The sequence below is a fragment of the Lissotriton helveticus genome, chromosome 5_1 (assembly GCF_964261635.1).
Source record: "Lissotriton helveticus chromosome 5_1, aLisHel1.1, whole genome shotgun sequence".
Lineage (NCBI taxonomy): Eukaryota > Metazoa > Chordata > Amphibia > Caudata > Salamandridae > Lissotriton > Lissotriton helveticus.
The window spans coordinates 271,022,029-271,034,403 of NC_136065.1; the positions used below are offsets into that span (position 1 = coordinate 271,022,029).

At 48.6% G+C, this 12,375-nt stretch overlaps 1 protein-coding gene across 2 annotated transcripts in view; it reads left to right on the forward strand.

Annotated features, from left to right (window-relative positions):
- CDK5RAP2 (CDK5 regulatory subunit associated protein 2) overlaps positions 1-12,375 on the forward strand; it is an 841,564-nt gene that overhangs the window by 604,092 nt on the left and 225,097 nt on the right. For both annotated transcript variants that reach the window (XM_078642183.1, XM_078642184.1), the window contains one exon: positions 3,024-3,213. In XM_078642183.1, the coding sequence (XP_078498309.1) occupies positions 3,024-3,213 (190 nt within the window). The remainder of the gene's footprint in view (positions 1-3,023; positions 3,214-12,375) is intronic.

Sequence of the window (12,375 nt, forward strand, 5' to 3'; positions counted from 1 at the left end):
ACGGAGTGGTTCCGTCACGGCCCGGCCGCCGCGCCTGCGCGGCGCGTTCTATTGAGCGGGCGGGGTCGTGACGGAACCACTCGTCACAAGCACAGCGGTCCCGAGGCTCGTGACGGAGTGGTTCTGTCACGAGCATGGTGGTGCCGCGCGGCCCCCCTCCCCCCTAGCGCTGCGGCGAAGTTACCGCCGCAGCCAAGGGGTTAAAAGTCCTTGTCGATGTTGTGACTTTGAACTGCAATTGTGGGTCTCCTTGGCACTAAATGCTCCATGTGTTTCTCCCTTTCATTACTCTGTCCTGTTAGTGGTAGAATTCACTCCCCAATACCCTCTTCAGTGTCTCAGGTCCTTTTTCTGCATCTTGTGTGATTGCATTCTCTCAGAGGCAATGTAGTGGTAGAATATGGCTACCAAGTGGGTGGACTTATCCCCGTTAGTATGTAGCAGAAAACAAAAGGCGAGTCTCTCCCCTGTCAATCTACCTGCTTCCTTTTCCTTGAACTAAATTAGTTCACCTCTAACGTTTTGGCCGGGTCATGTTCCACCACTTTAGAAAAGCACCCCTGTGGTGGTAAACAAGTGCCTCTTATCCTCAATGAAAGGTTACTGCACTATTCTTTTTTTCAGTGGTCCTCAGAAGCTGACTCAGCAGCTGTGTATCCAGCCACCCAAATATCAGTCAATCCTCTTTCTCACAAGACAGACTGATGAAGCTCTTCAGTCTTCACTGATGGATTTTTCCTACCAGTTTCACAGTGGGCTGCTATTTCTGCCATCCACAGGAGCACACCACAAATATTATTGGTGCGTTCTCTTTGGGCTGCTGTGGAAACCTGGGGAAGATGATATTGCAAGGTTCTTGGGGATGCACTTCAGCGAGTTAGAGCTACGGGCAATCTGCTTAACCTGGAAGGTGTTTCTTCCTTCCTTTTCACTCAGCATTGAGCTGTTCCTCCCAAGCAACACTACCACCAGTGTGGTGGGGCTGGTCTTCTCTCACCTGGAACGTTCTTACATCTACCTCTTTGCCATGGTTCTCAACAGGAAATGTCTTCCCTTCTACACCTTGCACTTCTCACCATGTGGTTGTCTGGGACATATTACACTTCAAGTTTGTACTGGACCTACTTTATGCACTTCCTCAAAATCCACACATCTTTAGGGTGCTACATAAGTTAGCAAGGACAGTGTGCAACTGATTCTCATTATCCTGGACTGGGCGAGGAGGATTTGGTACATTGATATGTTGGATCTCAGTGTTCGACCTGGCTTCCTTGCAGAGATAGAGGGCATCTTCTTTTGCAGCCGCGTGCCCAAGTTATCTACACCAGCGTTTGATCTCCTCTGCTCCCAACATGAGGATTGAGAGGCATCAGTTAGAAGTTTTCATTCTTTCCTCAGAGATACCAGATTTTATTCTGGTTGCCAAGAGACCAGGCACAACTCTGTTTATGCTGGGCTCTGTAATACTTTTGTTTCTTATTGCTTGGAGGGAGGGTTAGACCCTTTCAGGTATTACCTAGTTGTTTTCTCTGCCTCACTCATTAGGGTTTATCAATCTCTACAGTTAAATGGTACTTGTTTCCGATGCCTGTCTTTCGATGGTTTCCTGACCAACCTTCTATATGCAGGCTATCCCTGTCGGCTTAGCTCTTGAAAAGCTCATTATTAATGCTCCACCCACTCCTTTCATTGGAATTAATATAACGTCTGTTCTTCCTCATGGCGCCTTCATTTGAACCAATACACTGGTGTTCTGTTCATCCTTAATCTTTTAAACCCTTTTTTTGTGATTGGCTTCGAAAATTCCACAACCTGTTATTCCAAACCCCCCCCCCCCCCCCTTTATGGTAGTTTACTCAGAAACATTGGTCTTCCATCTTCCTTTCCCCCACCTCACCTTGCTTAGGAGGTGGAGTGATTGTACATTCTGGTCCTTCAATGGGTTGTCCCAAATTACATCAGTGGTATGGAACCGGACGATCAGCTTTTCATTGGTTTTGCTCTGTTGAAGGGTAGAGTAGTGAAAATGTATACTATCTGCTTTTTTGTGTCCTCAATTACATATATAAGCTAGATAAACAAAATTAAACAGTGCAAGCCTTTTTTACCGTGTTCACCTATACTGACAATTAAGCCTCTACTGCATGTTTAGACGTGTTTCTAATTTTTACACATTTGGGGGCATATGTATTAAAACATCGTTTTGTGAGTCCTTAATAGCGATTATTTGCGGATCGCTATTAAGGACTCGCAAAAGGCAATGTATGTAGGAATCGCAATAATAATTGCGATTCCTCCATAGTCCTTAATTGCGACTCGCAAATTGCGAATTGCAATTAAGGAATACCTTCCCATTCATTCCTATGAGCCTAGAAGCCCATAGGAATGAATGGGAAGACATTCGCATTTTGCGAGTACCCATTAGGTACTCGCAAATTGCAAATGCAATTTCAAGGGTGCAAGGATGTCAAAAGGACACCCTGTTGCACCCCTTAAATATGTATGTGTGCACATACATGTCCTCAGGGCATGGATGCGTGCCACATGGCACTTTGAAAAATGCAAAAAAGTGTCTTTTTCAAAAAAATCACTAATTACCACCAACCTGAAGTTGGTGGTACTTTGCGATTTCTTAAGCCAAAATCGCACAATTTGGGTGCTTCCTACATTGCATTTAAGGAAACTCAATTTGTGATTCCTTAAATGCATATGCAAAATAGGAAATCACAAATTTTGCAAGGGCCTTTTGGGATGATACATCCCAAAAGGCTTTTTCCCATTTGCAAACGGCCATTTCTGAGAATTGGCGCGTTTGCGAACGGGAAATGGGGTTGATACTTATGCCCCTTGATCAATAATATATTATTACAGCAATTTGCTTTTATTAAAAATCTGCTGAAAGTGTGAGGTCTTTTTACTATAAATTGTTTTGTAGCACTATTCTAGGAGGCAAATGTAAAGTATTAAAAAAACAGTATGAAGTAATGTTAACTTTCTAATCCGTATAACTTTTATATCTGCAGACAAGCAAAAGGAAAATGAAAAATTAAGGGAATCTCTTTCGAAGAAGAGCTTTAGGGTTGATCACCTTCATAGTGAATACGAACGTGTTCAAAAAGAAAATGAGATGTTGCAGATAAAGATCCAGGAGAAGGATGACGAAGTAAAGCACCTTATTCAGGAAGTTTGTGGAAGCAGGAATGAAATAAATAGGTAGGAGTTAAGTCGGGGTAAAATCTTTGTCTCCAAACTAAGCTTTTGCAAAATACACCATGAAAATGATTTACAAACTTACTGATGCAGTAGCACAGGACACCGCCAGTCAAGTCATCAATGACAATGTGTCCAATTTCCCTTGGGTGCAACCTGCAATCCTCCCATGTGCATACTACAAATAGAGTATAGCCATAAGACAGGAATGCCCTATCTGTACTATGCACAAGGCATGGACTGCTGCTGTGTCCTTGGTGTGATAGAAATACTACACAACCTGTGCTTAGTGTAGACACAACATTGTTATAGGCTATGATTTCTATGCACTGCACAGATGGAGTGGCCTCTGACCATGTCCTCTGCATATTTTAGCTGATACCATCATTGATGACATCTGTGATTTGATATGTTGGATCATTTCTGTCTTACACTGTGTATCGTGGGGTTAAAGGGATTTGGAGTTAATCTTTTGTGGCTAGCCACTGGCAACTTTTAGGTGTTTTGGAATTTGTTATAAACTATGAATTTGCTCTTTACATGGGTTGCAGAGGGCATGCCTGCTGGCAGTGCCATTTATGCACTGTGCATAGACTACAACCTTGGCTTCTTCATAGTAACCATAAGTTGTGACTGGCATCCATGCCATGTGTATACCATACAGCTATATTTGCAGGGCACCTCTTCATGATACATGCAGGTCCTGAACTGTAGCAATATTGTATTGGTATTGCGCATAGGGAATGGCCTGTGAATATTGCGTGTGTGCATGAAACCTATCAGTAGTTTGTAATAGGCTTTGCCTGCAAACCTGTGTACCATACTTCTGTCCATATTACCCCCAAGAATGACCTTCAGCCGTACCTTGTACACAGTGAAGTGATCCACAGCGCCCACAAGGCACAGCGGTTTTGAACACGAAAAATTGGTTCACCTTTCCAAAGTATAAACAGACCATGTTGACTTGCCAACATGGTCTGCTATAATACCATGGTCGATTAAACCTACAAGGTAAATATTGATGCTGGTAGCTACAACCTATGCTCAGTATGTTTCTCCTTACTATCAGTGGCGTAGCAAGGTCAGATGGTCTCTCTGTCTCTCTCTCTCTCTCTCTCTCTCCCCAGTGTACCAGCTGTGGGCACGATGGCAGATCTGCACAACTGTCTGTGAGCTTCTCCAAAGCATCTGCACCCCACAACATCATGGTTTTTTCTCACACTAGTACTTCTTGTGATGTTCTCAGTGTTTTAGCTATCCCAGGATCCTTCTGACTCCTTGTTCTCATTGGTACCAATCAATCATCCTCCCAGGGCTTTCAAACTACTCCCGGGCTTGTACAAACTCAGTGGTCTGCACTGATCCATGTTCCTGGTACAGTAAACACGGCACCTTGGCAGATAGTTGCTTCTATTAACAATGGCAGAAACAAGAAGGACAAGATCATCTGCTATCTCAGCATGGTACATGTGTTTTCTGCAAGCATTTTCTCTCATCAACACTCTCTAAGCTAATTAACCCTTTCATGTCACAGTGTCTTCCACACAGTATTCCCTATATCCTTTACATCAGGTAAGTCAAAAAGGTTGTACAAGAAACACAAAAGTACAAACATGGATCGCTAGCCTCCTGCCACTCTCACCGTTCCGTTGAACGGACTCCTAAAAAGCGATAGCTCGATCTCCTTCCCCAACAGACGGCAGCAGCCGACTAGAAGGGTTAGCTGTGAGATTTCGTGATCAAAATATTTGGTACTCCACCAGATTCCACTGGAGCGCCTTGGGGCCCCAAGGTGGCTGCCAGTCGGACCCACATTGGTGGCCCCATCTATGAGCCTGCGCAACATGCAACACCATCCCCGCTGCGGTGACTCACGCCACAAGCCAGAGCCTTAACGCTGGTACTGATGTCACTGATGCCTGGTATGGATCTACAGTTTTGTCGGGTTTGGAAGCTGAGCCCCTTTCTTCTGGACCACAGTATTAGGCTAATTTCAACCTGGAAACATTTCAATATTATGATGATGACTATGAAGGGGATGTTAATGCAGTAGGTGCTATTTTCGAAGACCTTGAGGATGCCAGTGCCAGATATTAGGATACCCTCTCCAAACCAGGCTATGGTTACTGAAAACTCTGTCTCCTTATCCAGGATGATCAGAGGGCAGCAGAAGTCCTTGACCTTATTCTCCCTATGAAAGAAGTAAAAACCAATGTGCTGGGTTCCTTAATACAGCCAAGAAATGTTGCTACTTTGTAATGAGGCTCTCAGTGATGTTCTGTCGGGCACCTGGGCAAAATCATAATCTTACACTCCAGTCAACAGACTAGTGGCGAGATGGCAGAGACCTGCCCCTGGAGACTGCAGGTTCCTGTCCAACAACCCACACCGGAAAGCTTGGTGGTACATGCATTCTACAGCCACCTCAACTCTAGTTAGTTCTCAACCACTCCCCCGGACAAGGAATCCCAACAAATGGAATCTTTCATTAAACAAGTATTCTCCAGCACTAGTCTTGCTCTCGGAACAGTCAACACCTCATCTCTCTTGTGCAAGTGCTCACAAACTTTGTGGGACATGTGGCAAACATCTTGCTAGCTGTCCCAAAAGAGTTTAGACCCAACAAAGCCTAATCCTATATGGTTAAAGATGCGACAAAGTACACTATCTGCTCAGGTCTGAATGAAGCCGTCAGTCAAGCCAAGCGTGCTTTGGCACCATGCCTGGATTCAGTCCGCAGGTTTTTATTGGCGGTACAGCAGTCACTCATGGACATGGCTTTGATGTCTTGAAATTGTTTGGTGCAACTACAAAGTAATGGATGATTGCAAAAACAACAGTTGATGGACAGAATGCAGAACAATGTCATACATTCACCCCAGTACAGAGATCTGGGCCTTAATCTATCGTTTTTTTGTTCACCATGCCATTCCAGTTTGAACCCAGCCATATGAAAATCAATCTTGACCCTGTGCCTCATGGGATTAGTCCAGCTCCCACTGCCAAGCCAAGTCCTCCCTGGACTGGAAACAAGCATCCTAGGACCGGTTTCGGGGTTTCACCCCTGTTCAGTCAGGATAGCTTGATTCCAGTGGCATGGAGAGCACGGTACTCACGTCTGAGCATACCCATCCCACTCGGGGAGACAAATGCAAAAACAACAGTTGATGGACAGAATACAGAACAATGTCATACGTACAGAGATCTGGGCCTAAATCCATCGTTTTTTTGCTCACATGCCATTCCAGTTTGAACCCAGCCATATACAAATCAGTCTTGACCCTGTGCCTCATGGGAACAGTTCAGCCCGAACTGCCAAGCCTGGTCCTCCCTGGACTGGAAACAAGCATCCTAGGACCGGTTTCGGGGTTTCATCCCTCTTCAGCTAGGATAGCTTGATTCCAGTGGTATGGAGAGCACAGGACTCACGTCTGAGCATACCCTTCCCACTCGGGGTGACAAATGCAAAAACAACAGTAGATGGATAGAATGCAGAGCAATGCCATACATTCACCCCAGTACAGAGATCTGGGCCTAAATCCATCGTTTTTTTGCTCACCATGCCATTCCAGTTTGAACCCAGCCATATGCAAATCAGTCTTGACCCTGTGCCTCATGGGAACAGTCCAGCCCGAACTGCCAAGCCAGGTCCTCCCTGGACTGGAAACAAGCATCCTAGGACCAGTTTTGGGGTTTCACCGCTCTTCAGCCAGGATATCTTGATTCCATTGGCATGGAGAGCACGGTACTCACGTCTGAGCATACCCGTCCCACTCGGAGAGACAAATGCAAAAACAACAGTTGATGGACAGAATGCAGAACAATGTCATATATTCAGCTAAAGAATGATGATGGATTAAACCCAGATTAGTTGACTGGGGGTGAGTGCTTGCAATGCTTAACACTCCGTCCATCATCCCCTTTCGTTTTGCTTTGTTCGCCCTAAGCAGGGTATGCCCAGATGTGGGTCCCTTGGTCACTTTGCCACTGGATTCAAGCTAGCCTGGCTGATGATGGGTGATTAGCCAGAAACCGGTCCCAGGATGCTTGTTTCTTGTCCAGGGAAGATATGGCTTGGCAGTTCGGGCTGGACTGTTCCCATGAGGCAAAGGGTCAGACTGATTTGTATATGGCCATGTCTGAACTGGGGTGGCGGAGTGAGCTAAATAATGGTGATGGATTAAACCCAAAACAGTTGACTGGGGTGAGTGCTTGCAATGTTCAACACTCCGTCCATCATCCCCTTTGGTTTTACAAACTAAAGGATAGCATGCTGGAATTAATGTCAAACACTGACAATTGCTCTGACCACATCACAACGCATTATTTTTCTTCCACCGTGCCGCTTCGGTTTGAACCCAACCATATGCATATCAGTCTTGACCCTGCTCCAATGGGAGCAGTCCAGCCCGCTGTCCAACTGCCAGGCCAGGTCTTCTCTGAACCAGAACACAAGCAACCAAGGACTGGTTTTCTCCCTAATTAGGGCTCATCAGCCAGGTATAGCTTGGTTCCAGTGGCACAGTGAGCACCGGCCCCACATATTGGCATATCCATCGCAAATAGGGCGCCAACTGCAACAACAACAAGGTGATGGATGGAATGCTTGATTTAATCTCAGTCACTGACAAGTTCTCGGTGCTGCATCCCAATCCATCATTTTTCACCCACCATGCCACCTCAGTTTGGACCCAGCCATGTGCAAATCAGTCTTGGCCTTGCTCCAGTGGGAGCAGTCCAGCCCGACCTGCCAGGCCAGGCCTTTCATGATCCAGAACACAAGCTACCTAGGACCGGTTTTGCACTGATTTCAATGGCTCCCCATCTGACAGAGTGAATCAGAAAGAAACTGACATCAGCGTGCAGAGGAAGCACAAATATGGGGCCATCTATGCTGACCCAGTGTCGCACCTGGGGTGGGAAGAACTGATTCTAAGCTGCATGACACCACCTAACGATGTGCAAGAGAATTGCTACAAAAGTTTCCAGATCCAGTTAGGTGCCTGGAAAAATTCAGAAGGTGAGCAATTTGTAGTTAGTCTCAACCAGAAAAGGCGTTATCAAAGGTAAGCAACTTTTTCTTTGAGTTAACAGTACTTGTAAAGGAACAGGAGGTTCTGGGTGCTCACAGTCAAAGGACCGGCTCAGAGGGCTCATCCATGGGACAGTGCCAAGGGCATGGCTAATGACCACGTCCTGTGGGAGTGGCTGGAGTCAGCGCTATCTGTGCACAGTTGCAGGCTATGTGCAATATGTATCTGGAACTGGTGGAGGAAGAACTCTGTATCCAAACTCCATGGTCTCCATGGTGTAGCCACACCTTCAGCAATTGGTGTAGTGTCGACTGATCAAAGGCACTGGCCAAGCTAAAATAGATCTGTCGCTAACACATGCAAACACTTGCATGTACAAATGTGCAAAGATGATTTGCGCTCTGTGTCTGAGCAACCTGCCTCTTTCCCGGTCTCCAATATCTGTGCCCCCTTTTTTTTAAACATTTATTTCCAAAACTTTCAGTGCTACATGCACCAGCACCAGAAGCTTAAGCAGTATCATAATGCCATTGATATCTTAAATAGTGATTTGCTATATGATAAAAACCCACTATTTTTCAGCGGGCCTCATATATGAAGCGGTTTCTCTACCTTTAAAAAAAAAAAAAAGTAAAATGAAATACATTGTGGGGAATTATGCCAAATAGGCAGCAGCAAACTTTAACACTGCTCTGGCGAATGAAGATTTGTAAGTTCCAAACTCAGCAGCCATTTCACTAGACCCCATCTTCTCCATTAGTCCCATTTAAACATTACTTGTTGATTAGAGCAGTGATGCAATGTATTTGCAAATCTGAAAGAGACAAGTTAGTGATAGATTACTTACCTTAGAATATTCCCCAGGCGTCAGACTGGATCCGGAAAGTTTTGCATACCAGTACCCCTGCGCGTCAGCAGGTGGCGTTGTGCGGCTCCGCGTCAGTCGCTGGCGTCGTATGCGCCGAGATGACGTCACGGAGACTAATTAGGTGCCACCCATGCACGCTGACGTCAGTTCTTTCTTTTTCCGCGCCGAAAGCGCAGATCCGGATTTACCACGTACCTCAGTCATTTTGTGACTACTTTTTGAGACTTTTGTCTCTCTCTTTTGTGTCCTGGTGCAAGTAGGGATGCCCGGCTTTAAGTCTTGTGGGCCGTGCCCCCGTAACATATCGGTGGTGGACCCCACGATGTTTGCCTCTACTGTCTGGAGACCGACCATGACTCCCGGGACTGTCGAGACTGTTGAGCCATGGCCCGAAGGCCTTACGGGAGCGGTGCTGGAAGTTGCTGGTTGTCCGGCACTCCTCTCACCGCCGCTCCGGGTCTAGAGCCCATTCGCGGGACCGATTGCGGGACCGGAGACGTCGCTTCTTGGGATCTAAGTCTTCGCCTTTCAGATTCTGGTAAGCGACGCCATAAAAAGAAGTCGAAGAACCGTGTTCGCTCTCCCACGTCCCCGTCGCTCCTCGGAGGCAGACGAGGGGGACATGGGCTCTGCCTCTGCGCCTCCTCCAGAGCCTGGGAGTCCCGCGGCTTACCCGCCATACCGGGTCCGTCGGTGACTCCCGAACAGATGCAAGAGTTTCTTGCTGCAATGAACTCCCTCTTTAGGCCTCGGGCTCCCGCTGGCGTGCATGCGGGCCCCGCTGTCCCGTGTCCCGACCCTGTTGGCCCGGCTGCACCGCACCGGCCCGGCGCCACAAGGTGCAGCGCCACTGGCTCCGGCCCCGGCACTGCCCTTGCCTCCGGCCCCGGCTCCGCCATAGGCGCCGCACTGGGTGCCATTTTTACCCACCCCTGCTACGGTCTCGGACCATTTTGTTCCAACCTGGGATCCGCATTGGGTTACGGCTCTGGCCCGGCCCCGGCCGGCGCCGTTCCCGACACCGCCTGCCCTCCTTCTGTAGTAGGGGATCTCTGTGTATAGTCATAATCTAGTGAATAGTCCCGCCCATGTGCGTGGACCCCGGAGCAATCAAAAATATTCTCTTAAGGTGTCGAAAAATGCAGAACTGCACAGACACTTAAGAGAGAATTTAAAGACAGATAATGCAGCCTATATCCACAGGCTACACTGTCCAGTACTTCAACCGGAAATTCCACCAAAAATCCACAAACAGCAAAGCCTGTCCAGATATCCCTTGGCTTCCCGTCAACAAGAGAATAACATTCCGTCTCCTCACCCACGCACACAAGGCCCTCTACAAACTAGGACCCGAATGCCTCAACTCTCGACTATCCTTCTATACACCCAACCGCCAACTAAGATCCTCCAATCAAGGCCTCGCCGCAGTCCCGCGTATCCAAAGATCCACCATGGGAGGTAGATCCTTCTCCTACTTAGCAGCCAAGTCCTGGAACTCAATCCCCACTCACCTCCGCCTCACACAGAACCACATCTCCTTCAGAAAAGAACTTAAAACCTGGCTATTCGATAAACAATGAACCCCCTCCCCAAGCGCCTTGAGACCCTCTGGGTGAGTAGCGCGCTATACAAATACTTGAACTTGAACTTGAACTTGCTTTAACAGCAAAACCCCTCTGGAATGATAGAGAGGAAGACCTGGACAGACAAGCCCCATAGGCTGCCATTATGTGGCTCAAAACAGGACACTGTTCCTTTAAGAGAACTTTCCAGAACTTCACAGTATCCCAGAATGCAATGCAGGTCCCTTTTACTTTCAGTTCTTTTTTCCGGCTCCTGCTAGCAGGACCCTGGAGCATTGAGCTCTCCCTTTTGGGATTAGTTTTGTGATTTTCTCACTTTTTCAAGTGTTTTTTGGTGCTTTTTTCAAAGTACTTTGGTTATTTCTTCTTTGGTGTGCTTTTGGGGCAGTCTTTTTGTCGAATATGCCAGCCTTATTTGACAAATGCCCGGAGTGTTCCAGGAAGAAGGCCAAGACTGACCCACACGAAGTGTGTATCCTCTGCCTTCCCTCCTCTCATACCCCAGAGGAGTGTGAGATTTGCCAGGGATTTACCACCAGGACCCTGAGAGACGGGAAGAAGATCAGGCTCCAAGGCATGGAAGAGAGAAGACTGCAAGCACGAGGTGGGTCTGGGCAGGCTCCATCTGCCAGTGCTGAGGCCTCTGGGGGGCTCCCCAGAGGCAGGAAGTCCAGCAAGCGTCCCCATTCTCCGTCGGCATCGATTGCACCGACGACAGCGTCGAGAGGGATGACTACAGTCTGTTCCCCGTCTCCCCAGGGATCTGGGTCGAAGCGACGTCGTCGTTCGACGTCGAGGGAACTGAACAGACCGCCGTCGAGATCACCGGTGACGATTTCGTTGTCGTCCTCGTCGGCGTCATCGTGGAGGACTCGACGTCGAAAGGTGGCTAGGCGTCGGCGCTCGCCGTCGAGGCGATACCGTCGTTCGCCTTTGGCGAAGAGAAGATCGTCGTTGAGGGGCTCCTCGGCGTTGAGGGGCTCCTCGGCGTCGAGGGGGCGATCGCCGTCAAGGCACAGGAGATCGCCGTCGAGGCACAGGAGGCCGTCAAGGCGACGGAGATCGACGTCGAGGCGATGGAGGTCGCCGTCGAGGCGGAAGCGTTCGCCGTCGAGGTCGCCGTTCTTCGACGCAGGAACGGCACAGAAGGAGTTTGGACGCCAGGAGTCAGTCTGGCAGGCGTCAAGTGCCTAGGAGAGACTCTCCCACATCCCAGCCTGATAAGGAGGGCGGGTCACCGGGCTCGGTGTACTCCGTTGTGTATACCCCTCCAAGGTCGAGGACAGTAACGCCTCCCCCTCCTCCTCCGTTACCGCGAGGACTTCCTCCGCGGGTCCCTACCCCGCCTCCTCTTCCACCTCTACCACCTCGGCCTCAGCCTCAGCCTCAACCTCAGCTGCCGGTTGACAAGCCTTCCCCGCTTCCTCCGAAGTCGGTTTCCCTGCCCAGGTATCCGACTCCTCCGAAGGGGACCCCTCGGCCGAGGGCCCCATCCAAGCCAAAGTCTCCCGTTCCGGTGGAACCGGCAGCGCGACCGAAGCCAAGGAAGTCGCGATCCCGCTCCGGACGGAGAGGGAGGTCGCGCAGTCGTCTCAGATCCTCTACGAGGTCAAGACGGCGCCACAGGAGGCGCGGATCTCGGTCCCGCACGGACTCTTCCAGAACCAGGTCCTACTCCCCG